General features: G+C 33.6%; 2 protein-coding genes across 2 annotated transcripts in view; both read left to right on the top strand.

Annotated features, from left to right (window-relative positions):
• Nucleotides 1-130: 130 nt before the first annotated feature.
• LOC149805048 (uncharacterized) lies at nucleotides 131-24,504 on the top strand. The gene is made up of 6 exons (XM_089933427.1): nucleotides 131-155; nucleotides 726-768; nucleotides 8,203-8,366; nucleotides 11,729-11,902; nucleotides 22,075-22,284; nucleotides 24,491-24,504. The coding sequence occupies exons 1-6, from the start codon at nucleotides 131-133 to the stop codon at nucleotides 24,502-24,504; spliced, it is 630 nt and encodes a 209-aa protein (XP_089789553.1).
• Nucleotides 24,505-24,520: 16 nt separating this feature from the next.
• Nucleotides 24,521-24,743, top strand: part of LOC149805047 (uncharacterized) — a 357,351-nt gene continuing 357,128 nt past the window's right edge. Inside the window, exon 1 of the mRNA XM_089946893.1 lies at nucleotides 24,521-24,654. Within this exon, the coding sequence (XP_089803019.1) occupies nucleotides 24,555-24,654 (100 nt within the window). The 5' untranslated portion in view covers nucleotides 24,521-24,554. The remainder of the gene's footprint in view (nucleotides 24,655-24,743) is intronic.

Below are 24,743 nucleotides of genomic sequence, written 5' to 3'. Positions count from 1 at the left end.
GTGATGTAAATTAATCGATAAAACCAGGTCACATAATAGTAATAGACATAAAAAATAGAGTTTATTGTTTTAAAAAAAAGATTAATTTTCAACTACCAGTTGATTGATGATGTGACAATTTACTGACAACATGACCAAGTCATGTGTGCATGAAGGTGGCTTTTAAATTATAATTTTTTATTTTCTTTAGCAGTAGCACCCAATAGCTGCAACAACCTTTTCCCAGTAGGATTAACTTTTGTGATTTTTAATTGTTTAATTAGATAATTAAATAAATTAATTTGTGATAAACTAATTTCAATGATGGTTTTGTTTCACTCAGAAGCATAAATGCCAGTTGATTGTGCAAGCAACATTGGGATATCGTTTGCCCTGGACTGAACAAAAACTGTACACACTATGTTGAAGACCAACTACAAAGAAGAATTATTAGCTTGATTGTGGATGGTTAATAAAATTAGTCCAAGAATGATATTTTGCTAAGAAGTGATGTATTCAGATATAACTTTTTGAAGCCCTATTTTTAAAATGTTTTGGGTACAATTGGGAAGTTTAACTGGTCATAACTTACATGATGAGACTTTTCAGTTGCTAAGGAACATGGGATTTATGTTTTAACATAATTAATGAGTAACTTTGTCTTGTTAAACTTCCTCTTCCCAGTGTTTTGCATTTTCTCATAACAATCTGCCTAAAGTTTTTGTAGAGTCTTTATTCATTTTCAGGTACAGAGGATTTTGCTTGGTTGATGGGAATCATCAGAGTCAAGTAAGTTTAACAATACTACTCCTCGATTTGTCATTGTGGTCTACATTTTTGGGGGTGCTATGTTATTGTTCAAATGATTTCTTAAGATTGATTGTGTGAACCAGTGATTCTCAAACTTTTTTTGACCATGAGACTAAAATATAGTTTTCTGAACCTAATGATCATGTTTCCACAATTTGATAAGTTTTGCCACCTTCACAAAAGGTCTTGGTGACCTTCCAGAATGTTCTTGTGTCCCTGATTTGGGTCATGACCTAGGGGCTGGACCACTGGTGTAAGCAATATTTATCTGACTGAGTACAAACATAAAGTGAGAGGAAACATCACTATCACTATAGATCTCTAAGTATGATAGCATGGCCTTTGTTTCATATTTCAGAGTCTTGTTCAGACTTTTCCCTTTGTGAGACAGAATTTTTTAGTATCTGATCTCAAATAAAAAACTTTATGATGATGTACCACCAGAGAAAATGTTGGACTTTTGAGGGAGTGCAGTTCTAGTAATAAAAGACTATGCTAAAAGAGAGCCATTTTCACACACATCTCAGATTACCTTTATATGATGTATATTACAAGTAAGAGCCAGTTTCATTTTATTTCTGATGTTTTATATTCACTTGCAGCTTGCTATGAAAATGGTGTTTTGAGAAAATATAAAGAAAATAAACAGATTTTCTCCATCTTTTCCAGGTGTTTTTTTATTGATACTGCCTATCCATAAACTATTTGTGTATTTTAATTACTTTTCTGGTATAAAGCAACATAAAATAAAGATCTCAGTTCTTTTCACAAAGTTGATAATTTGACTACTGTGTTTTGTTCATATGTCAATAGTGTTTGCACATGGGTGTTGTATGTGTTTTTCTTCACATTTTCTGTAGTATCTTTGTTTCATTTTACATTATCTTATCCCAATAGATTTGATTTTTCATTTAAATTTGGTTTGTTTCATATGACATTTGCTTGTTTCATTTGCACTTTATTTCTTTTGATAGTTGCCTGTTTCAGTTGTGTCTCATCTGTTTTATGGGGGCCCTGAGTGGCGAGTGGTCTAAAGTGCTTACCATTCTGGATCACTGCCATATCACCTCCCATCTGCATGGGTTCCAGTCTCAGGCTTGGCTAACCTGGGTATGTGAGAAAGCTTGCCAGTAGCTTCTCATGGGTCAGTCGTTCTTCCTGGGGTTTTCCAGGGTTCTTCCTCCACTAGTTATAATAGCCACCATGTATAGCCTATTTTGTGCTGAAAAATGGTGTTAAATCCAACAACAACATTTGTTTTATTTGAGTATTTATCTTGTTGTTTTAAATACTTTTATTTGATTTAGTCTTTGCTTGTTTCATTGAAATTTGATATGTTATTTGTTTCATTTGACATTTATCTGTTTTGTCCATATAATGTTTGTTTTATTTGAGAATGGATCTTATTGTCTGAATTTCAACATGTTTATTTTACAATTATGCTTGTTTTATTTCAATTTTTCTTCATTTACTTGCAAGTTATTTATTTAAATTTCATTTATTTGGCAGCAATGGCTTCCCATAAAGGTTGCCTGGAAATAATGTACTGCCTGGCTGAGATTTCTGAATAGTTTCCATAATTGATTTGGTGCAAGACCACTAACTTACATATCTGAATTCCCATTGGGGGAAAGATTTATTGGATCTTCAGTGAACTGAAAATATATATCATCATTTGATGATGTGTAAGACTTGTTTGTAGCATTTCCTGCCAGAAATATACTTTGTTTGCTGTCATGGTTACTATCACCAGTTTTATCACTGGTTTTAAAATAAATTTCTTGAGCAAGGATCTAAAATTCAGTGTTAGTCCAGTCTTTATCATTGGGTCCCTGAATAAATATAGTGTCTGTGGAGTTGTAAAGGGTCACAGTAACTTTGTTGGACTCTTGATTGTTTGATGAATATGTAATTTTAAGATGATACCATTAAGCTTATGATCACTTCCTTCAGTTTGGCATTTCATTCAGATATACATTTAACATTAGAAACTATTATAGAGTTTGAATTTTATTAGAATATTATGTAATAATCTCCATCAGTATTTCTTGTTTGTTTATTTAGGGTTGCACAGTTAGTGTCTACATGACTTTAAAAATCCTGGCAAATTGCTGCCCTCAAGTAAATTGTCATGAGTTAGGTGCACAAACTTGATAAAATCTTCCATTTTAAGCAAAATGACCAACTTACTAGGTTGATTAAGTAAGTTCCAGATTAGTATGTTTTGAATATATACTCCTTTCTGATTCATTTAGGAATGACAGGTAAGAGATTGATTATTAGCTTCCTTTGTAACTATAGTCAAGATAGTGGAGTGTTGGCACTGTTATTACCAGGAATTGTAATTGAGACTGAAACTGTTACACAAGACATCAGTAGAATATTTTGCCAAAAGGTAATAATTAGGAGTCTGATAGTATGGTTCATAGAATTTTGAAAGTTTCTTGTTCACTAAACCTGCCATTGGGCTGAATGTAATTGAACATGACAACAATGATTCTCCATTTTGAATCCAAATGTTCATATCTTATTGTTAAATTTGCTTTAAAAAAAATATCACTAACGATCATTGAATCTGAATGTTAGAGAGAGAGAAAGGATGACTATTGCTTGAAATTTGAATATTGAATACACCTCCAATAATGAGTAAAACTGAATATCCATAGAACAAAGGAACCACATTTTGCCATGTTGAATCTTGCTGCTGGTTGATGTGTTGCTGCTCATCAATCCTTTTTTTTTACTGACCATTGTAATGTTTGTTCCTATATTAATATTTGTTCCTTTATTTTAAAATATTTTTGATTGTTTTCTGTGGAAAATGAGGTATTGACATTTCAATTGGAACCATTACCATATGTTTTATAGTACTTTGGAAGATGTTCCTTTTGTTGTGTACTCCATGTTACTACAGTTCAGTTCAGACCCCACTTTTTGAAAGTCAGTATTGTTACAGTTGGAATAAAGATCAACTGAATCCAGTACTTCTAAATGTACCTTGGCTTCGAACTTACTATGTAGATAATAGGTAGTTTTATTTCAGGATCAATTTGTGTGTGCATGTGTAAAGAAATGAACTACCTTATATTGTTTATTTCCCTCACATTTATTTGTTGTGTCATGGCAAAATTGAATATGAAAAGTTAAATCATTTTGTTATACTTTATTTTCAAGCAACAGTACATCTGATTTTCTTCCTATTATTTATGTCATCCTTTCTGTGTAAACTGGCAATGTACAGGCATGTTTAACAACAAAATGTTCCTTAATATAGTTGCCATTCAGTCTTGATTTATGTTTTTTCCCAAAATCCTGCTGGCACCTCTCCAAATATTGAGCCATGTGCACAAGATAAGCTGTAATTTAAAATGGATAAAGAAAGATACAAAAAGCAAAATGAATATAATTGTTTAAAAACTCTGATTTGTTGCTTCTTCTGAATTTTTAAGAATCTAATACTAGTAGGAACAGAGTATGATGTAGAAGTAGCAGTTGTATTTCTTCATGAACATTGGAGTCTGAAATAAAAGCAGTGCAACAGCAACAAAATGCCAACACTGTGTAATCAATAAAACTTTTGATTAGTAAGTTTTAGGTACAACCACAGCCTTGCTCCATGACCATATTTTGGACATTGTTTGTTCATAAGAACTACACAGTCTGTTTAAATTTCTTCATTGGGCTGGTGTTGGAAATTGCAGAACTAATATGAGCACAATGATCATATTCCTTTTGCAATTTCCAACACCAGCCCCATGTGCAAAGGTAATTGTTTTATGAAATAGGAAATCAATAAACACAATGAATGTAGAAATGTTTGATGTGTAACTTAAATAATAAATTGAGACAAAGAGTCATGAAATAATCAATATTTATTTTTTGGGGTAGAAACTGGGCCCTATTCAGTACAGTCTGACTGATAGTATATTTTGAGGATATCTGTAGTTTTTCCTTCATGTTTTATTTTATAAACCTTTAGCACAATTTTAGGTATATTACCTTTTACATTGTAGTTTTTGATGAGTATGTTTATTTGAAAGGTTTTATTTTCCTAACTTTTACTTTTACAGTTCTCAATCATTACATTTCTAGAAGTTTACCTTATTGGTACTATATAGCCAGTATTGTACTGACATACTTTTAACTATACATACATACGTACATACATACATACATACATACATACATACATACATACATACATATGCTAGCAATGACTAATATTGTCAGATGAAATCAATTATTTCTGAATGCAATTTATTTTGTAATAGGAAAGTTAAATTTGTTCCTCTTGTCATCTTAATTACCTGTTACAGATTGCAGTCTTGACCTCTAGTGTGGTGTGTTTTATGGTTGAATTGATAAAATCAGAGACTCATTTTCTCATTGAAGAAAATTGTAGAAATAAATAATTTAGCCATTCTCCTATGAATTATTATCTAGAAAGTAAAAATAATTCGGAGAAATATGAGATGTTTAAACAATGGTAATGATGGTGATGACTAAAGTTAAATGATAAAGTTGAAAGCATGATCTGGAACTGATTATGGCAGTGCTATTATAATAATGATAATAATAATAATAATAATAATAATGACTTTATTTAAAGAGGGTAACACAATTAGCTAAAAAATAAATCTACCTTGAGGCCCTCATACAAAGGAATTTATTAATTTAGCTGCATCTCTGAAGCCACTGGATATGTTGGGTTTCAAAGAAGGAAATAGAGTGGGCATTTCTAATCGAAACTGGAATACTATTCCAGAGTAAAATTCCATAAACTTGAATTTACTTCTTTACTGATATATTTGATATGTTCAGTCCATGATAGGTTATTATCTACCAAAACGCCAAGTAGTCTATCATGACAGACCATTTGCAAATTTTTATCCTTCCATGTCAGACATAGTTCATCACTATCAAGATTTGTTCTTTTTTCCTGTGTTGAGATAAGTAATATTTTAGTTTATCAGTATTTACCACAATGCCATTGCACATGCACCATTTGTCCAGTTCATTTAGGGCATTCTGTAAAGAAATGTTGAGTTCATGCTTTGTGTTTTGGATGTCTGACAATGTTGTGTCATCTGCATAGAGATCTATAGATGATATTGAGTCCCTTAGTAAAAGTGGTAGGTCATTAATAAAAAAATAAAATAGTAATGGACCTAGAACTGAGCCTTGTGGTGCTCCATATCTAATTGTTCCAGGTTCAAACAGAACATTATTTATATAAACATGTTGTGTTCTCTCACTTAAGTATCAAGTTAACCATCTAACTGTGCTTTCATCACATTGGTAGATTTTCAGTTTCTTCAAAAGGATTTCATGATCCACCATGTCAAAAGCTTTCCTGAAATCTACAAATACAGATCCTATTATTCTACCTTGGTCAAGTGCTTGAAGTCATTTATCAGTTAGGGAGATCAAGGCAGTCTCACGTGAATGTTTCTGTCTAATGCCTGATTGATTAGGGTGTAACAGCATGTGTTTGGTTAAATATGACATGAATGAGCCTTAGACATGATTTCAATCAATTTTGACAAGTTTGGTAGTTAGTATTGAGATTAACTGGTAGGTATCAGCATCATCTATAGAACCAGATTTGTGAATAGAAGTTACTTTTGCAGTTTTCCATATTTTGGGGACAGATGAGGTTACAATACTTAAATTGATTGTGAATGTTATGCTATCAAAAATAGCAGAGGCAGAAGATTTAATGAGTCATGAACAAATCTGATCAAGTCCTGTAGCTTTCTTGGTATCAAGTTCACTGAGTTTTATGCTGGTGGGATAGAGAAACATACCTCCTTAGAGATTTGCTGCTGCAGAACCTTTTCATTTCATTAAAGCTGTTTTCTATCACTGGTTCTTTTAACTTTGTGGTAATGTTGGTGAAAAAAAATCATTGAAAACATTTGCAATGTCAGTGTCATCAGTGACTATGGTGTCATTTACCAAAAGTGAGTGAATTAATTGTATTTGTCTGATCTTTGTGCATTCCTCCAGTGAGTTCATTGAAGATTTTCCAAATGGAGTTTGTGTTGCTCTTTTTGTTTTCATGCAATGATGATTGATGATAAGATTTTTTTAAGCTATTTTAATCATGCTTGTTATTTTATTTCTCCATACTTTATATTGTGCATGGTTTCCCATAGCCTTGAATCATCTCTTGCTTTCATAGCATCTAGGATTTCAGTAGTAAGCCAATTAGGTTGAACTTTCAGTGGTGCATGCTTAGAGACTACATCCATAAATAAGTCAGTTCACACCCTCAGAGCTTCATCTATGTCATCCAAATTTTGGATCATATTCCATGGAACTTTATATAGGTCATTGAGAAATTGTTCTTCATTAAATATTTTGAACGATCTGTAAGTGATAGTTTTGTGTGTATTTTTTTTTATTTCTCTTGCATTTAACCTTTTTTGTAAAAAAAGCAGGATAGTGGTCACTACGACCAACATTCGGTACATTAACACAAGCCACATTGTGTGGTAGGTTGGTATAAATGTGATCAATAAGAGTGCTTGATTTTTCTGTTACCCTTTTGGGCTCATTTACCAGCTGGACTAGGTCTAATGATTCAATACATTCCATCCAGTTGTTCCTTATTTGAGTATTGAGAAGGTCCTTATTTATATTGCCAAGTATATGTTTCTTTCTCCTCTGCAAGATCATTTTCCATTTGTTTCAAAAAGCTGTCATTCCAAATTCCTTTTTACATACACTGAATTCCAAAAGTGCCACCTTTTGTAGCTAAACCAATTAATCAAACATGTAAATAATTGTCTTTGGACCAAATTTGTTGACCTGTTATAAAATGATAGTACCAACCTAGAAATTCTCACAGTAACAAAAGATCCTGGATAGTAATGCAGAGGTGTAAAAACAAAAATAGAAAAAACTTTGTTTCTTCACTTTATAATCATAATATGGTACATTACAATGCAACCACAAAGTATATTTTAAAAAAAAGTAACATATATATAAATTGATAAATAAAATGAAAACACTTTTTGCATATTCATTTTTCAGTTAAATTCCTAATGATTAATGATCATAGTAAATTATCACTGTCAAAACAAAGGTTCTGCATGTGACTGCTGAAGCCACTTTTAATTTTAACAATCAACTATTTTTAGAAGTTCATGAATACTAATGTGGACCACTTGTAGCATTCAAACCTGCACAGAAATGTAAACAATAGGGTCATTTATGGTTGTATTAATACAATGCTTAAATAATGTACCTAAGCATCAAACCTGCAACACTCTGAGTTTTTGAAGTTTTACTGTTTGGTCAGGTAGTCTTTATTAGAACAACACTGAGTTTTTACAGTTTTGCTCTATTGTCATACAAAATAAAACAGATTATCTTATAAGTTTCAAAACAATACATTTCAAATTTCAGCTTCACCATATTTGATCTTCCTTATGCAAGATCTTATCTGGTAAACATGGATATTGGGGTGTGCTTTGAGGCAAGAGGACAATGTGACATCAGCACAACAATCTTTAAGAACACTCAACTGGCAAAACTTCCCTGTACTTTTGACTCTGGTTTCTTCCAGAACAGTGAGTAAATGTATTCAGTTGGTACTTTTATTTCATTGTAATAAGTAATGTTGGCTATGATACTAAGTAGTGTACTCTGTAGTTTTGTAGATGTGAAGGATGCTATTATGTTTATTTAACCTCAAGATTGTGCATCTATGTAGCTATGGGGTCGTCCATTAATTGTGTCAACAAAATGGGGGGAGAGGTTTTGAAGAAGTTTGACAATTGTTGACATGGGGGAGGAGGGAGTTCAAGATAAATTGATGTCAACAATGTTATTTTTTACAATAAGTTTAATAAATCAAAAAATAGGAATTTAGTCGGTGCGTTGGTATGGCACACACTCACTCGCCCATCAACAGCCCACCAGTTTAATCCTAAACCGGTGGAGCTCTTGCCAAGGAAGTCAGTCTTGCATCATCATATTTTGTTTTTACTTGCAAAATCTGTCACCTCTGTGTTACTTCACAAGTTATGTTGAAGAATCATGTTCAACAGCACCGACAATGCGATCTTGGGCCTAGGCAATTACCACATGCTCCTCAACTGCAAAGAATTCAGCCAATACGAGTGGCTGCCAAAAGACAGAGAGAGCTGATGGCAATTATTGCTCATGGAGAGATGTTAAGCACAGAATGGTTAGATGAAGATGATGTTGACTTGTCTGGTGTTTTGGTTCCACAAGAAATTAATGAATCAGCCACTATGCCCATTATAACAATTGAGGAACATTTGGCTTCCCCAAGGGAAGATGATAGAAACTAGAATATAAACTCTCGATTTTTTCATGATTTCAAAGTGTTATAGTCAATTTGAAATCTGTTAAACAAGTAAAAAAAAGGTATTAAAATTTATTTGTAGACCTTTTAATTTCCATGATTCTATTTTTTGCATAAAAGCCAGCCGTATAAAATATTGTTAGTTTGTAGGGGGGGTAAAATTTTATTACGGGGGTCACTGAAAGTTTGACAGTTGTTGACAAGGGGGGAGGGGTGGTAAAAAATTGCCTAAAAATTGTTGACATAATTAATGGACGTCCCCTATGAGACTTAGATCACTTAAATGTTCCTTCATATATTGTCTATGTAAGTATGAAATATTTCTTATCACTTGAAAAGACCAGAATTATCAGTACCATTTGAAGGGCAATCTTTTCAACATTTCTTCTTAATTTTAGAAATCAAATACTAAGAAAATCAGTAAAAAGCAAGGAGTGCATATAGGATGCACACTTGTGCAGTTTTTGCAATATTAATTTGAAAATATGCAGCAAAATGTTGATAGTTATTTTCCGCTCAAAGTGGCAGAAAAAAATGAAGTATTGTTTGCAAATTTATGTAAATAACCCATGCATACCAGTTGATTGCTGGATGCTAAGTTCCAATGAACTGTCTTACCTTTGCATGCCCTGTGCCCAGACATGCCATGTGACTGGAGAAACAAGCAAAACTTAATGCACTTTTTGATTTTTTGAGTCAGGTAATTCCAAAACAATTGACTGAATTTGTTGTGGATGAGCAAAAGAAAAAGAAAAAAGTGAAGAAGTGTTACAACACTTTTATGCCAGCCCATATCAGATTTCTGGCCCATTTCCAAATAAGTGATGGGCTAAACCTATTACCTTTCACATTTTGAAAGGTAGCAGCAGGGAGGGTGAACAGACCACTTTTTAGACAAGTCCATTCATGAAAATAAAGCTTCCTACAAAAATTAAAAATATAAGGTCAATAATGCTAAACCAAAGCCTCTAACTGACAGAGATTTCTCTAATTGGGTTACTTTATTTTTTACGCTTGTGTTTTTGTGTGTTTGTTTACCCATCGGACACTCATTGTTGGTCATCACCCTCCCTGCTGCTTTAGTGTGTGTGTAGTTTAATCATTATTATTGCAATAATGGAATCTCACACAGCTAGATTAACTCGAGAGTGACTAGAGTCAATTAAGAAATATCTCCTCATCCGTGATTCTGTCAAGCAATATCTACAAGAGCATCAAGAGTCTGAGGTGGAATTTACAGAGGATGTAGAACAGTTATTTGAACCAGTTATGAAGGCTACCAAAGGTATTCTTCCCACATTGGAGCAAACCACTAACGCAACTGGAAAAATATCAGAAAGAACTAAAAAAAATAATTATATGAGAACTTCCAGGTGAAATAACTGCTGTTCAACCAATGCGAGAAATACTTAAAGGTATTGACCAAGCTCATGCTGAAATAGGTGATATAAAGGATTGTGTATCAGAACCAAAACAAAAGAAAAAATTGAGTTGATTAATAAATTTACTGACAAAATTATTGCCATTGTAAGAGGTAATTATGCGCACACTAAAGCAGCAGGGAGGGTAATAACAATGAATGTCCATTGGGTATAAAACCCCACAAAAACACAAGTGTAAAAAATAAAGTAACCCAATTAGAGACATCTTGGTCAGTTAGAGGCTGCAGTTTGGCATTATTGACCTTGTATTTTTCATTTTCATAGAAAGCTTTATTTTTGTGAATGGACTTGTCTAAAAAGTGGTCTGTTCACCCTCCCTGCTGCTAAGGTATATGGTAAGGTAATGTATTTTATTTTTGTGACATGTATATGCCAAGAAGGCCCATTTAAGATAAAATGGTGATTTTGATTGATTGTTTGTTAGTCATTTCTGCTGTTCTATCAAACTGCAAGCATTTTTAGACTGAGACTTAAGGCACTTTTGATAAAATGATGCAGAAAATGATGAATTAGACATTCACTGAGTAATTTTAGTTTTTTCACAGAGTAATTTTAGTTTTACATTCTTGATCAATGCCTGCAATAATGATTTGTTGGGCTGAAATATTATGGAGAATAAACCATTTCCATCAATACATGTATTATGCATTTAACACAGACTTTAAATACTAGTACTGGTATTTGTGTTTTTGGTTGGAAATACTGTTAATTATGAATCCTGATGTTCAAATGTGTTTGAAAGATTTTCTTTTCTTTAAATAGTATTTTGGGTCAGAGTACTGATTATTCAATTACATTGATATCATAATGAAAACAGAAGTCACATTAAGAATGTCAGTTGGTGTTCTTTAATTTAGCTTAGAAGTTGTTAGGATGATAAACTTCGTGCACAAGGAATGTCTTTGGAATGATATGTGTAGCAGCCTAATGATTTGTTTCTTTCTCAATAATGCCTTAATCTGCAGTAAATTTTAATAAAGAACACTGATTCTCTACCTCACTTGACTGACCCTCTGTTTTTCATTTGGTATGGGGTACATAAACAAAATTTTATAAAGCTAGATGTAACACTGTGTCATGATTGTAAGGAACTTGTAACTTTTAATTTCCCAAAGATGGCTTAATACAGTTTGGAATGAATGGTACAATTTGCTTGCAGACTTTTCTCTCAGTGATTGGCAGTCTTCAAGGGGAGTGCCCAGCAATAGTCAGCTCAGTTTGACCTTCTCATATCAGCTTCTGGAAGACCTGGGAATCGCAGCCTATATGAAGGACACTAACTGTCAAACTAACAGTCTTCAATATACCCCTGCAATATATGGGTGGAAAAATGGTAAGATATTTAATCATTAAATGCTATTTGATTTTTTTTTCTAAATTAGGTATAACAAAATTCTAACTTTTGTTCTATTTGTAATCTTTGTGCTCTGGTTTTGGAAAATGTCTTAGATATTTTTCTCAAATTGAAAAATAACTCATAAATTTTACAATTGTACTCTAGAGAAAATGTACTGTGAGACATAAAACCAGGAAAATATACTGTGGTAAACTGTTATGCTGACAATATCATACACCTCTGTTACCAAATTTTGTTGGTGGCTTACACTTTAGACAGAGAAAAAGTCTTTTGATTTTGGAGACAAAAGGTCATTGGTCAAATCACTGATTGAAATAATAAAAATGATTTGCAAACAATAAATTTAGCACAACATTACAAACCTGCACCAGACTTTTTGTGGATGGCTTGCTTGAGCAGTAAGGAAGATGCATATAAATTTGGGGTCAAAAAGTTACATGCCAAGTTCACTATAACTGAAAGAAGAAAAATATTTTCTCTAGAGAAATTAAAGTGATTTACACAGAAGACTATACAACACTGTCATGGGCATGATGGTCATAGGTAAAATTTACTATAACTGAAAGAAGAAAAATGTTTTCTGTAGAGAAATTTAAGTTATCTACATGGACAAATATAAAGCATAAGGTGGCTTGTACATTTAATGTGCTATTCATGGTTCTTTTGTTTTTTAAGTGGTTATTGTGTTGTAGATGTGACACTGACGGAATTTAATTATAGTTTAATTATAAAAATAACTTTAATTGAAATGTAAAAAATTTGTATTTATATTTGTATTTAGGATTATGTTAAAGCTATTGTGAAGCAAATTAATAATTCTGATCACAATTAAAATTTTAGCCAAATCTTGCTTTGTTTAGGATGTTAAAGAAACAAAGGACTTTACTTTTAATAAAATAAGTGTATTTCAAGCTAAACACAAGCCTAGCAGAATCAGCAATGTACCTTTCACTAAACATTTTTCTGGTATTATAAAATATTGAAAAGCCATGAACTCTTTAAAGTTAAATAAAAATGTATGTGGATGTTATGCAAGATATATTGGGGCCCTGGGTAGCCAAGTAGTCTAAAGCACGCACCTTTCATGATCACTGTCATCTCATGTCCTTCCATGTGGGTTCAAGTCTCAGTATCGGCTAATGTGGATATGTGAAAAAGCTGCCAGTAGTTTCCTGTTGGTCAATAGTTCTTAACAGGGGTTTAACCTGTGTTCTTCCTCAACCAGGTTTAATGGCCACCTTGTATAGCACTGAAAAATGGCAATAAACAAAAACTACTATGACGTATTGACATAAATATGCAGTCTGTCAAGTGCCCTCTATGGAATTATTACTAACCCAGGAGAAGGACAGACAATTAAAAGGTTAAATAACCCTGAACCCTCAGTCAGCAAAGTCAAATCATCAAGGTGTATAAAATATAAAAATAAGGTGAAAGGTATAACAATTTAATAAACTATATCATGGTATTCAACAATTACAGGACAATTTTTCAATGCAATCACTTATTTCATCACGCAAATTAAAGGTGAGAGTGTTTCCTTCCCATGTCCCTTCTATGTTTCTCATCTGTAACTTCCGCCTTGTGTTCCTTTGTTGTTACTTCTGGTACCCTTGTTTCCATTTTCCTGACCCACCTTGTCTTCTCCTCTCTCTAATGTTTGGGTTGTGTCCTATCCCACCTGGAATGCTTCCTGTGGATTAGAAGGGACATACAATTTTGTCTCCTTGTTCAAACACAGGAGAATTAACACCTACTCACATCCCTTAATAATAATAATGACTTTATTTAAAGAGGGTAACACAATTAACTAAGAACTAATCTACTTGAGGCCCTCATACAAAGGAATTTATTTATTTTAGCTGCATATCTGAAGTCACTGGATATATTGGGTTTGGAAGAAGGAAATAGAATGGGCATTTCTAATCTCAACCGGAATACTATTCCAGAGCAAAGTTCCAGAGCATTGGAAACTTTTTTTTATAATTCCTTTTTTGGTTTGAGAATTTTAGTATGTTTGGTAGACATTGATCATAGGTTGGGAGTATTGCCAGATAGCTTTTACTGGAATAGCAATTGTAAATATTCATGAGCACTATTATTGGATATCCTGTACATTAAGTTGGCTTTTCTCAAATGGATTCAGTTTTTAATAGGTAATATTTTTAACTTACCAACTAAATTTTCCTTGCTTTCTTTCTGGGTTGATATTAGCCCAAATGCTCTTTTATGAAGATGTGCCAGCTTTGCTATGTTTTTATCATTTGAATTACCCTTTACTGTATTACAATAGTCTAAATAGGGTTGTATGTAACTGTTATAAAATAGTTTTCTGTGCCTTTTAGGGAGAAAATATCTTATCCTACTGAGAACCCATAAACTTGATTGCCCTTTTTACTAATATGTTTGATATGTTCAGCCCATGATAGGTTATTATCTACCAAAATGCCAAGTAGTCTATCATGACAGACCATTTGCAAATTTTTATCCTTCCATGTCAGACATAGTTCATCACTATCAAGATTTGTTCTTTTTTCCTGTGTTGAGATAAGTAATATTTTAGTTTATCAGTATTTACCACAATGCCATTGCACATGCACCAGTTGTCCAGTTCATTTAGGGCATTCTGTAAAGAAATGTTGAGTTCATGCTTTGTGTTTTGAATGTCTGACAATGTTATGTCATCTGCACAGAGATCTATAGATGATATTGAGTCCCTTAGTAAAAGTGGTAGGTCATTGATAAATAAAATAAATAGTAATGGACCTAGAATTGAGCCTTGTGGTACTCCGTATCTAATTGTTCCAGGTTCAGACAGAACATTATTTATATAAATATGTTGTGTTCTCTCACTTAAGTATGAAGTAAACCATCTAAATGTGCTTTCATCACATTGGTAGATTTTCAGTTTCTTCAAAAGGATTTCGTGATCCACCATGTCAAAAGCTTTCCTGAAATCTACAAATACAGTTCCTATTATTCTACCTTGGTCAAGTGCTTGAAGCCATTTATCAGTTAGGGAGATCAAGGCAGTCTCACATGAATGTTTCTAATGCCTGATTGATTAGGGTGTAACAGCAAGTGTTTGGTTAAACATGACACAAATGAGTCATAGACATGTTTTCAATCAATTTTGACAAATTTGGTAGTATTGAGATTGACTGGTAGTTATCAGCATCCATAGAACCAGATTTGTGAGTAGGAGTTACTTCTGCAGTTTTCTCTATTTTGGGAACAGATGAGGTTACAATACTTAAATTGATTATGAATGTTATGCTATCAAAAATAGCAGAGGCAGAAGATTTAATGAGTCGTGAACAAAGTCCTAAAGCTTTCTTGGTATCAAGTTCACAGAGACATTTTTTAGTAAAGTTTTTTTATACTGGTGGGATAGAGAAACATTACTCCTTAGAGATTTTGCTTCTGCAGAACCTTTTCAGTTCATTAAAGTTGTTTTTTATCACTGGTTCTTTTAACTTTGTGGTAATGTTGGTGAAAAAAATCATTGAAAACATTTGCAATGTCAGTGTCATCAGTGACTATGGTGTCATTTACCAAAAGTGAGTGAATTAATTGTATTTGTCTGATCTTTGTGTGTTCCTCCATTGAGTTCATTGAAGACTTTCCAAATGGAGTTTGTGTTGCTCTTTTTTTTTTTATGCAATGGTGATTGATGATAAGATTTTTGTAGCTTTTGTAATCATACTTGCTATTTTATTTCTCCATACTTTATATTGTGCATGGTTTCCAATAGCCTTGAATTGGTCTTGTGTTTTCAAAACATCTAGGATTTCAGTAGTAAGCCAATTAGGTTGAACTTTCAGTGGTGCATGCTTAGAGACTACATCCATAAATAAGTCAGTTCACACCCTCAGAGCTTCATCTATGTCATCCAAATTTTGGATCATATTCCATGGAACTTTATATAGGTCATTGAGAAATTGTTCTTCATTAAATATTTTGAACAATCTTTAAGTGATAGTTTTGCATGTATTTTTGTTATTTCTCTTGCATTTAACCTCTCTTGTCAAAAAAGCAGGACAGTGGTCACTAAGACCAACATTTAGTACATCAACACAAGCCACATTGTCTGGTAGATTGGTATAAATGTGATCAATAAGAGTGCTTGATATTTCTGTTACCCTTTTGGGCTCATTTACCAGCTGGTCTAGGCCTAATGACTCAATAAATTCCATCCAGTTGTTCCTTATTTGAGTATTGAGAAGGTCCTTATTTATATCTCCGAGTATAAATGTTTCTTTCTCCTCTGCAAGAACATTTTCCATTTGTTTAAAAAAGTTATCATTCCAATTTGCTTTTGGAGGAAGGTGGCCTATAAATGAAACCAACTAGGAATGATTTTGCATTATTTTGAGAAATTTCGACCCAGATACTCTTAATTTCATGTGACTCCATGTCAAGTTGTCTTTCTGCATTTACATCTTCCCTAATGTATACAACTTCAGCATAATGGCAATTAAATCATTAAGTCAACTCACATTTAAATATTCCACGCACAATTGTTCTATAATAAAGGCTATAACAACAACAATAATATCATGACATCTGATACATACATACATATCCCTAATTCTCTATATAGTAAACTATCATCAACAATATTCCTATGCATTTCCTATGTAACAATTTATAAAAGACACATACAAATATAAAATGCCTAATTATACATGCACAAGGCCAATAATATCTAACTCTGCATAATCCACCCTATATATTCAAATATGACAAGTACAAGTCCTAACACTACTCACTATTAAATTCAGTTCTGTACCACGATGCAACATCGTAGCAGATTACATCATCCACTTTGATTTTTATCCTAACAAATACATACATTAATATTGAATACTACTAATTTGCTATATGCTGCATTATGGCATGTTGATAATTCACCTATACACAGAAGATTAAATTTCTACTAAATTAAATGCACATAATAACGTATAAATCTTACAACAACTAGTTAGGAAAGTGAGACAGATCTGGGCAAAGATATTTTACCTCAGAAGCCTTTGTTCCAAATGTCATCCAAAGTTCCTTGAACTCTTTCACGCTTTTTTATGAGTGCCTATTTTGTTCTTGGAGTGCAGTCCAGTGTCTCTCAACTCTTTCCAAGTCCAAATATGCACTGATTCTTTCCCAATGAATGTAACAGAATAATATCTGGTTGTGTGAGAAACCTGCTCAAAATTTGACTATCTTTGTTCTGATTGGATACCGGTAGTCTCTTTGAAAACTGTCAGGGCACTGATACATTATAATGTCGGGTTTCCAGCCTCTTAAGCCTTAGCCAACTGGTGATATCACTGCTGATTGCAAAACAGAGTTCCTCACCACTGTGGCAAGGTTCTCTTTGAAGTAACTGCGAATTTGACTTGACACAATGGCTAAGGTAGTTTCTTTGTTTCAGAATTGGTCTAAAGTTGTAATATTATATAACACTTATTGACTTTACCCAAAGTACATTGAATTATTATTTCTATCAGAAGACATGTTAAAACATTTGTTAGCAAATTTTCTCACACAACATGACAGAGACATTATGTTTGACATGTAGACATGTAGACAAATTACAAATATCAACTTAAAAAAAACAACATGAAATGATGATTTTTAAAGCATGGTCCATTTAATTAAAATATCAATTTCAATGATTCAATGAGAAAATGTTTTATATGTTTTGCATGTGACAATCAAACTTGTTTTAAATTTGCTTACTTTCATGAATTTGGAGAGTTTTAGTGCAAATAAAACTTTATATCAACTAAACGTATTCCTGTTTATATGGTATTCAAAGCAAATGTGTAAATTTGAATGTTGAGGTACATAAAACACATTGATATGGAAAAACAGTATTTGTGAGATCTAAATGACTTTATAACAAGGTAATATGATTTTTAACCATTATCATTCTCGATGAGAATAAATATTCAAAATTAATGTATATGTGTCATCTACATCAATTGTAATCCATCACAAAGAGCAGATGTTGTCATTAATTATCTTTGGACCAACACAGTTACTTAACCCTTTAACCTACTGCATTTATTACACATTTTCAAGCCATGGTTGTTAAAGCTAACCTAAATCTATACAATCTGGTGAAGGAAGGAATCCTGGCTAATGAATTAACAGCTTAAACACAATGTTTCATTTTGACCAACACCACAATGCCCAAATGTCTCATTTTGATGTTATTTAAACAAAACATGAATAAATTTGTTTTATTCTCAACTTTTATTGCATGAACCATCACATTTCTAATAAAACCAGGAGGAAGGAACAAATAGTATACTTGTCACGGAATGGTGTAAATGTTGTTAATTAAATACATGTACTCGGGTTTCGTTTCTTTTCTCTGTACAACGATACCCGAGGGTGATTATAATATGGTCTATGTATTTCGAAATCGTGAGTACGATTCGTCCTGTGCCACACGTGCAAGGTGCCTTTGATAACACTGGTCAACAGTGAAATCATTACTGACTTGAAAAGGCCCTAATCTGTAGTATTTTGGTGTGCCGAACACGAATATAACCGTGAAAAATTTGTATTGGCTCTCGTTTTGAAGATATTCATATACCTCATTTTCTATGTTTCACTGTGTAAATTTCTCCAGTAGGACTGCAGCAACATCCGGAATAATGATGTAACATTGCATAATACCATCATGCTCACATCATCCACAGTTGATTGCAGCATTTTCTGATGCAATGCAATACTAATGCCATGCGGCTGCTGAAGTAAGTTGACGTCAGCAGTGTACTATACATGTGTAGGCCTATTATACTAATGCCAGGCGGCTGCTGAAGCTGACGTAAGCAGTGTACTACATAAAGTCCAATCAGATAGGTTCAGCATTTAAAATATTTTAGACGTTGTGCGAGACAGTTCAAGCTACTGTTACATAAAACTTATTATTTTATCCATTTACGTACAATAAAGAACAGTAATGCCTCGAAAGTGTGTTAATACCGCGGACAATTTTTGCTATATTTGTGGGGAAGTGACATTTGCCAACCAGAAGAAAAGTATCAATTCTCAAGTGAAGAAGGCATATCATCTTTACTTCGGATGCAAGGTTGGTGACCAAGACAAGCCTTGGGCTCCGCATATATGCTGTGCTACACAGCTTTCACAGTGGTTGAATTGCAAAAGGTCATCAATGCCGTTTGCAGTCCCAATGGTGTGGAGAGAGCCATGCAACCACCTAAATGACTGTTACTTCTGCTTGGTTCCTCCTCTTTCCGGCGGAATAACGAAGCGAAAGAAGTCGAGAATAGTCTACCCAAACATTCCGTCTGCATTGAGACCAGTTCCACATGGTGAGGGACTTCCTATTCCAGAACCTCCAGCAGAATATTCTCTTGATTCATCTGACGAAGACAAAGGTGAGTCGACCTGTTCTTCTCCTGGTCCATCAGCATGCAGTGATCCAGATTTTCACTGTGGTGCATCATCAACCCCACACAGAATAACACAGGAAGAACTAAATGACCTGATTCGTGATTTGGACTTATCAAAGAACAAGGCAGAATTGCTAGGATCAAGACTCCAACAATGGAATCTTCTAGAAGAAGATGTCACAATTACTGCATATCGAAAGCGCCACCAGCAATTGGAGCCTTTCTTCAGAAAGGAAAGTAATCTGATATTCTGTTCCGATATTGAGGGCCTCATGAATGCTTTAAAAATCACTCATGACCCACAAGAATGGAGACTATTTGTGGACTCTTCGAAACTGAGTCTCAAGGCTGTGCTTTTGCACAATGGAAACATTCTTCCATCTATTCCAGTAGCGTATGCTGTCCACATGAAAGAGACATACGATAACTTAAGGCAGCTACTGAATTCCATTGAGTATAACAAGTACAGCTGGCACCTCTGTGGTGATTTGAAGGTAGTTGCCCTTTTAATGGGACTGCAGCAAGGATATACAAAATACATGTGTTTCTTATGCGAGTGGGATAGCCGAGCAAGGGAAATGCACTACATGAGGAAGGAATGGACTCACAGGAAGAATGTAGCCATTGGAGAGAAGAATATCCAACACCCAGCTCTGGTTGAGGCTCAGAAAATCTTGCTACCACCCCTTCACATCAAACTAGGTTTGATGAAGAACTTCGTGAAAGCCATTGACCGGACTTTGCCAGCATTCCGATACCTGCATGAAAAATTCCCTCGACTCAGCGAAGCAAAGATTAAAGAGGGAGTTTTTGTGGGTCCTCAGATTCGAGAGCTTTTCAAAGATGACCGGTTCAACAACTTGCTGGAAGGTGACGCGAAACAAGCATGGAATGCTTTTCGCCTAGTTTCTACAAACTTCCTCGGAAATGTTAGGGCAGAAAACTATAAGGAACTAGTAGAAGACATGTTGATGAAGTATAAGAAACTTGGCTGCAATATGTCTCTAAAGATTCACTTCCTTCATTCCCATTTGGATTTCTTTCCTAGCAACTGTGGTATTGTTAGTGATGAACACGGCGAACGTTTTCATCAAGATATCGCAACAATGGAACAAAGATACCAGGGAAAATGGTCCACTACAATGCTGGCTGACTACTGCTGGACACTCCTCAGAGATGCTCCCGAACAGCTGTACAAGAGACAGGCGAAGAAATCTAAGATGTAGTCAATGACTTGATTTTTTATAGGTAGGCTATTACAGTTGACCTTTTACTATTGGAATGCATTTCGTTATGTAAACATTAATTTCTTGCAGATTACAAAAAAACTAGAGCCAATTTTGCAATTTGACTGTCATATTCGTGTTCAGCACATAAAAATTGATAAGAATTGACTAATTTTATTTCAGTAACATGACTTTTGTAAAAATTTGTTGTCCAGTGTAAGGAATAACGAAAATTCTAAAGGTATAAATACATTACTACATGTAAAGGACCTTTACAATACTAATGGTTTTGGCAGCAAGCGGCCTGCTTAATGGATTCGCACAACTCCAGCTGTAGGGCTGAGTGACTGAGTTTTTGATGGTAGGAATATCCGGGGTGTCCGGTGTTGTCCGAGGGTAGAAATGTCCGTGTGTCCGGAGCGTTTAAGGTGCCAGAGCGTCTAATGTCTAGCGTCCGGAGGGTCCAGAGTGACTAAGGTGACCCAGCTGTAGAGCCGTCAAAGGACCAAGGGGTCCGGAGGGTCTAATATTTCAAGTGTCCGGAGGGTCTAATATTTCAAGTGATCATAGTATTCCGAGGGTCCAGAGTCTATATTGGTTGTGAAATTGATTTGGAGGAGCTGTGGAGCGGATATGGTGCACGGGTGATGGAGTGCATCTCCACACATGTATTTTTAGCTGTATGCTAATTTTGGGTTAGTAAGACCCAGTGTGTTATTCAGGACTGGAAGGATAGATTGTATATCCGTTCTTGTTTAGTGACATATTTTCGCTACCTGAGCGAATACATTTTTTTACTATGTGTAAACACTTACATTGTTTACTATTTGAGTGAACTATATTCATCTTTCCATTATTGAATCATTTGGCTTACATTGTTTACTATTTGAGTGAACTATATTCATCTTTCCATTATTGAATCATTTGTGAAATCATTTATCCTATATTTTAGGGTTACTGAACTAAATTTATTTGTATATTTTTTCCATCTTTGAAACTGTGCGTTTTTTATGTTAAATAGATCCAATATTTGGATTATAAATACGCACACATCTTCATAATCCACTATTCATATAAATCGCCACATTAAATCATATATATGTGTCGTCATTACGTGTTCTGTTGTTAATCCGAAATATCCCACCCGGTTATCTTGTTACAATACTATGATTTAATCTTCTTTGACAATCTGTTTAATTGTTGGTCTTTTCACCCAAAAATTATGGTATGAAAAACCATGAGATTGTATTAATTAAACTTGAGAAAACAGCAGCATACTCTTTCCACATACTGTATTTTTCTTTTAGGTTAAATGTATATAATCTTTCAGTGTTGACTCACAGTAACTGCAAATTGTAGCATTATATTATATAACACGTTCATATTGGGTAAGGGTACAAATAACCCTTGAGTGCAGAAGGACACAGTATGATAATAAATCATGCCTTCTACATAATCTAGTTAATCAAGATTTTTCTCATGATTTTCTTTGCAGCCTGCCCCTTCATGGTTGATTTACCCCACCTACCCAGTAGCTTGGCATGTAACCTTCCCAGCTATTGTACAGGAGTGGATTGTTGTGTGGATGTGGACCTTATTGCATCCTCTTTCAACGTGTACTTGGTACTGGACCCCTGTAGTTACACACTGATGGTCGGAATAGAGAGGCTTAAGACTAATATATCCCTCATCAACTATAAGTTTGGTGAGATTCATTATTTTGATTGGGTTTCTAACAAAATTTGTGAACTAATATCTAATTGATATACTGTAACTACTGGTAAATATAGATGTTTTCCTTGCTATCAGCTTCTTTCAAGGTTTCCTTTGTACTGGAGCTGGTAGCTTTAATCATAATATTGGCATAGAAAGCAGTGATTAGTATCAGCAAGGATGATTGATATATGTTACTTTGTTAGCCTTTCTACTCCAATACAAATATTTTGTTTCGTGTATATTCAGTAAGTACCAGGTCCAGAATTCCTGCAGTAATACACACTCATGCATACACACACATGGCTGCCATAGAAAAGTTCAGTGCAAACATATTTTACTCATTGATTGTAATTGGACATTTCCGGTAAAGGTAATTATCTTGAACATAAATAAAAAGTCAATTTTTTAACAATAGATTTCAGAACTAAATAATAATATTTATGAATCTTTTCATTTTGTTTAGAAGTGGCCATGTTTTTAAAGTCAGATAATGATTACAGATGTTAGTAAATAATTTGTCGACCAATGCAAAACAAAAAGTATTATTTGAGAACAAGATTTTTTTAAAATTTCATCTTTAATGCTGTCATTGATTTGATACAAGGTAAAGCAGGAAATTAGGCAGAATGTTGCTTTATGAACAGAAATTACTTGATTTCAAACTAAGGTTAATCTGCCAAAAAAGTATTAGAGAATTCAAATATATTTCTGTGCCTTATGTTCTACTAGAAAAAAGGAATTAATGTTCTTTCCTTTACCTAAAGTAAACAAATATGTAAGTAAAATTGGAGTTATAATAGGTTTCAAATGCCATGCACTTTACTCATTGAATCCTTGACTTGATATAAATCAAGGGATCATTTATTTGTATCATAAATAAAGCAGGACAATAGTTCCTTTTTACAAATTCAAATATTAATATATTTTGTTGATGGAATATTGTGTTTCAATTTATTATTTCAAATGAAGGATACAATATATTAGAGCTATTAAGTCAAAATTTGCATTTTCAGTGATTGTTCATAATTTTAATCTAATTTATTTCTTCACTTTCTGTTCTTAAATGCACATACTGATCTTGTTTTGTAGGTACTTGGAGCAATTTTTACCTTGATGGAGTCATCAGATTAAAGTATGTAAACACTATTTTTGAATACTTAAATTCTTTTAGAAAATGCTATAAAAGGGGAAATTTTAAATTAATATGTAAGTTGAACTTTATATAGGTTGCATCAATTTAAAATTATATCAACATAAATACTTCAATAATATTGATGGCCAGGGAAACAAGAGAGTGATAAGCTTGAAAAGCAAACTTATCATGTTAAAGCAAACCCCCATTCACAGATTGGCAACCAGCTTAACTTGAAAATACTAATGCAGGGACTTAATCTGACACTGTTTGGGGCAAAGCAGGTGCTGAAACTTTGTGCTATCCATGTCCTTTTTATCATTATTTTGATTTCGATCAGATATGTATCTCTGATGTAACTTATACATGACAATTTTTATATATATACAGAAGAAACAAAGTGATTCAAATCTATTAATAATTTCAATCATATATTAAATTTTTTATGCATTGTTGTGTTTTACAGAAATTATTATCATCTTGTCCTTGTTTCATGAAACAGAGTTTACAAAATTACATTAAGGAAAAAGTAATTGCATATGGAATGATGTTGATTAACTCAACTTAAAATTCATGTTCTCATCAGAGCAGTTTGAAATTCAAGGAATTATTACAAAACAGTGACATTGGTAATCACGCTGTAGCATGAATTAATTTGATATAGATACCCAAAGTAAACCAGTCACCAAAATTTGAAGACATGAACAATCTTAATATTTTATTTAATTTGTGTTGATATTGAGTGACATGACCCATAGTGACTCAGTGGTTAACCCATTGAACTCATAACCAGAACAATGCAGGTTCAATTTCCACTATTAGACCTGCTCAGATCAGCTTAAATTTGGCACAGTTTAGTATTCGTTATGTTGCTGTGTCCCAAAATACACAAACATTTTGGGTGAAACTTTCTTTTTGTGGATTTTTATCAAGCTTAGTTCATCTCTGTTTATATTTATTACACATGTTAAAATAAAAGATCGAACTATCATGCAGATTTAACAATTTATTTGAAATTATCTTCATATAATTCATTAATGAGACTTCATTTTTTCTTCTTTAGCTACAAGATTCTAGATTTTCAAGGAGGGAGGAAATTCTTTGTCAGTGTGAATATCAGTGTATGCATGGAGAGTTTTGGTTCTTGTCTACTGGTTGTGCCAGTCCTAACTGATACAGTTCTGCCAAAGACAAGCTGTGATTGGGCCAATGGTTTCTCCATTGAAGGTAGTAATGCTTAGTTATCTTTGAATTAAATCCATGACTGGAACCAGGCAAAACTGTCTTCATCTTTTAGCATACATGTCAGTTTTGCT

The sequence above is a fragment of the Sinohyriopsis cumingii genome, chromosome 2 (genome assembly GCF_028554795.1).
Source record: "Sinohyriopsis cumingii isolate HCF-2022 chromosome 2, ASM2855479v2, whole genome shotgun sequence".
Classification (NCBI taxonomy): Eukaryota; Metazoa; Mollusca; class Bivalvia; order Unionida; family Unionidae; genus Sinohyriopsis; species Sinohyriopsis cumingii.
The sequence above is the reverse complement of the archived record's forward strand: the minus strand, read 5'-3'. Positions and strand labels throughout refer to the sequence as shown.

What these genes read in the sequence shown, in the direction of transcription:
- LOC149805048 (XM_089933427.1), top strand. Translation starts at nt 131, where the DNA reads ATGACCAAGTCATGTGTGCATGAAG. An exon ending in CTCTGGTTTCTTCCAGAACA is followed by an intron (nt 8,367 to 11,728) that starts GTGAGTAAATGT and finishes ATTTGCTTGCAG; the next exon opens with ACTTTTCTCTCAGTGATTGG. An exon ending in AATATATGGGTGGAAAAATG is followed by an intron (nt 11,903 to 22,074) that starts GTAAGATATTTA and finishes TTTTCTTTGCAG; the next exon opens with CCTGCCCCTTCATGGTTGAT.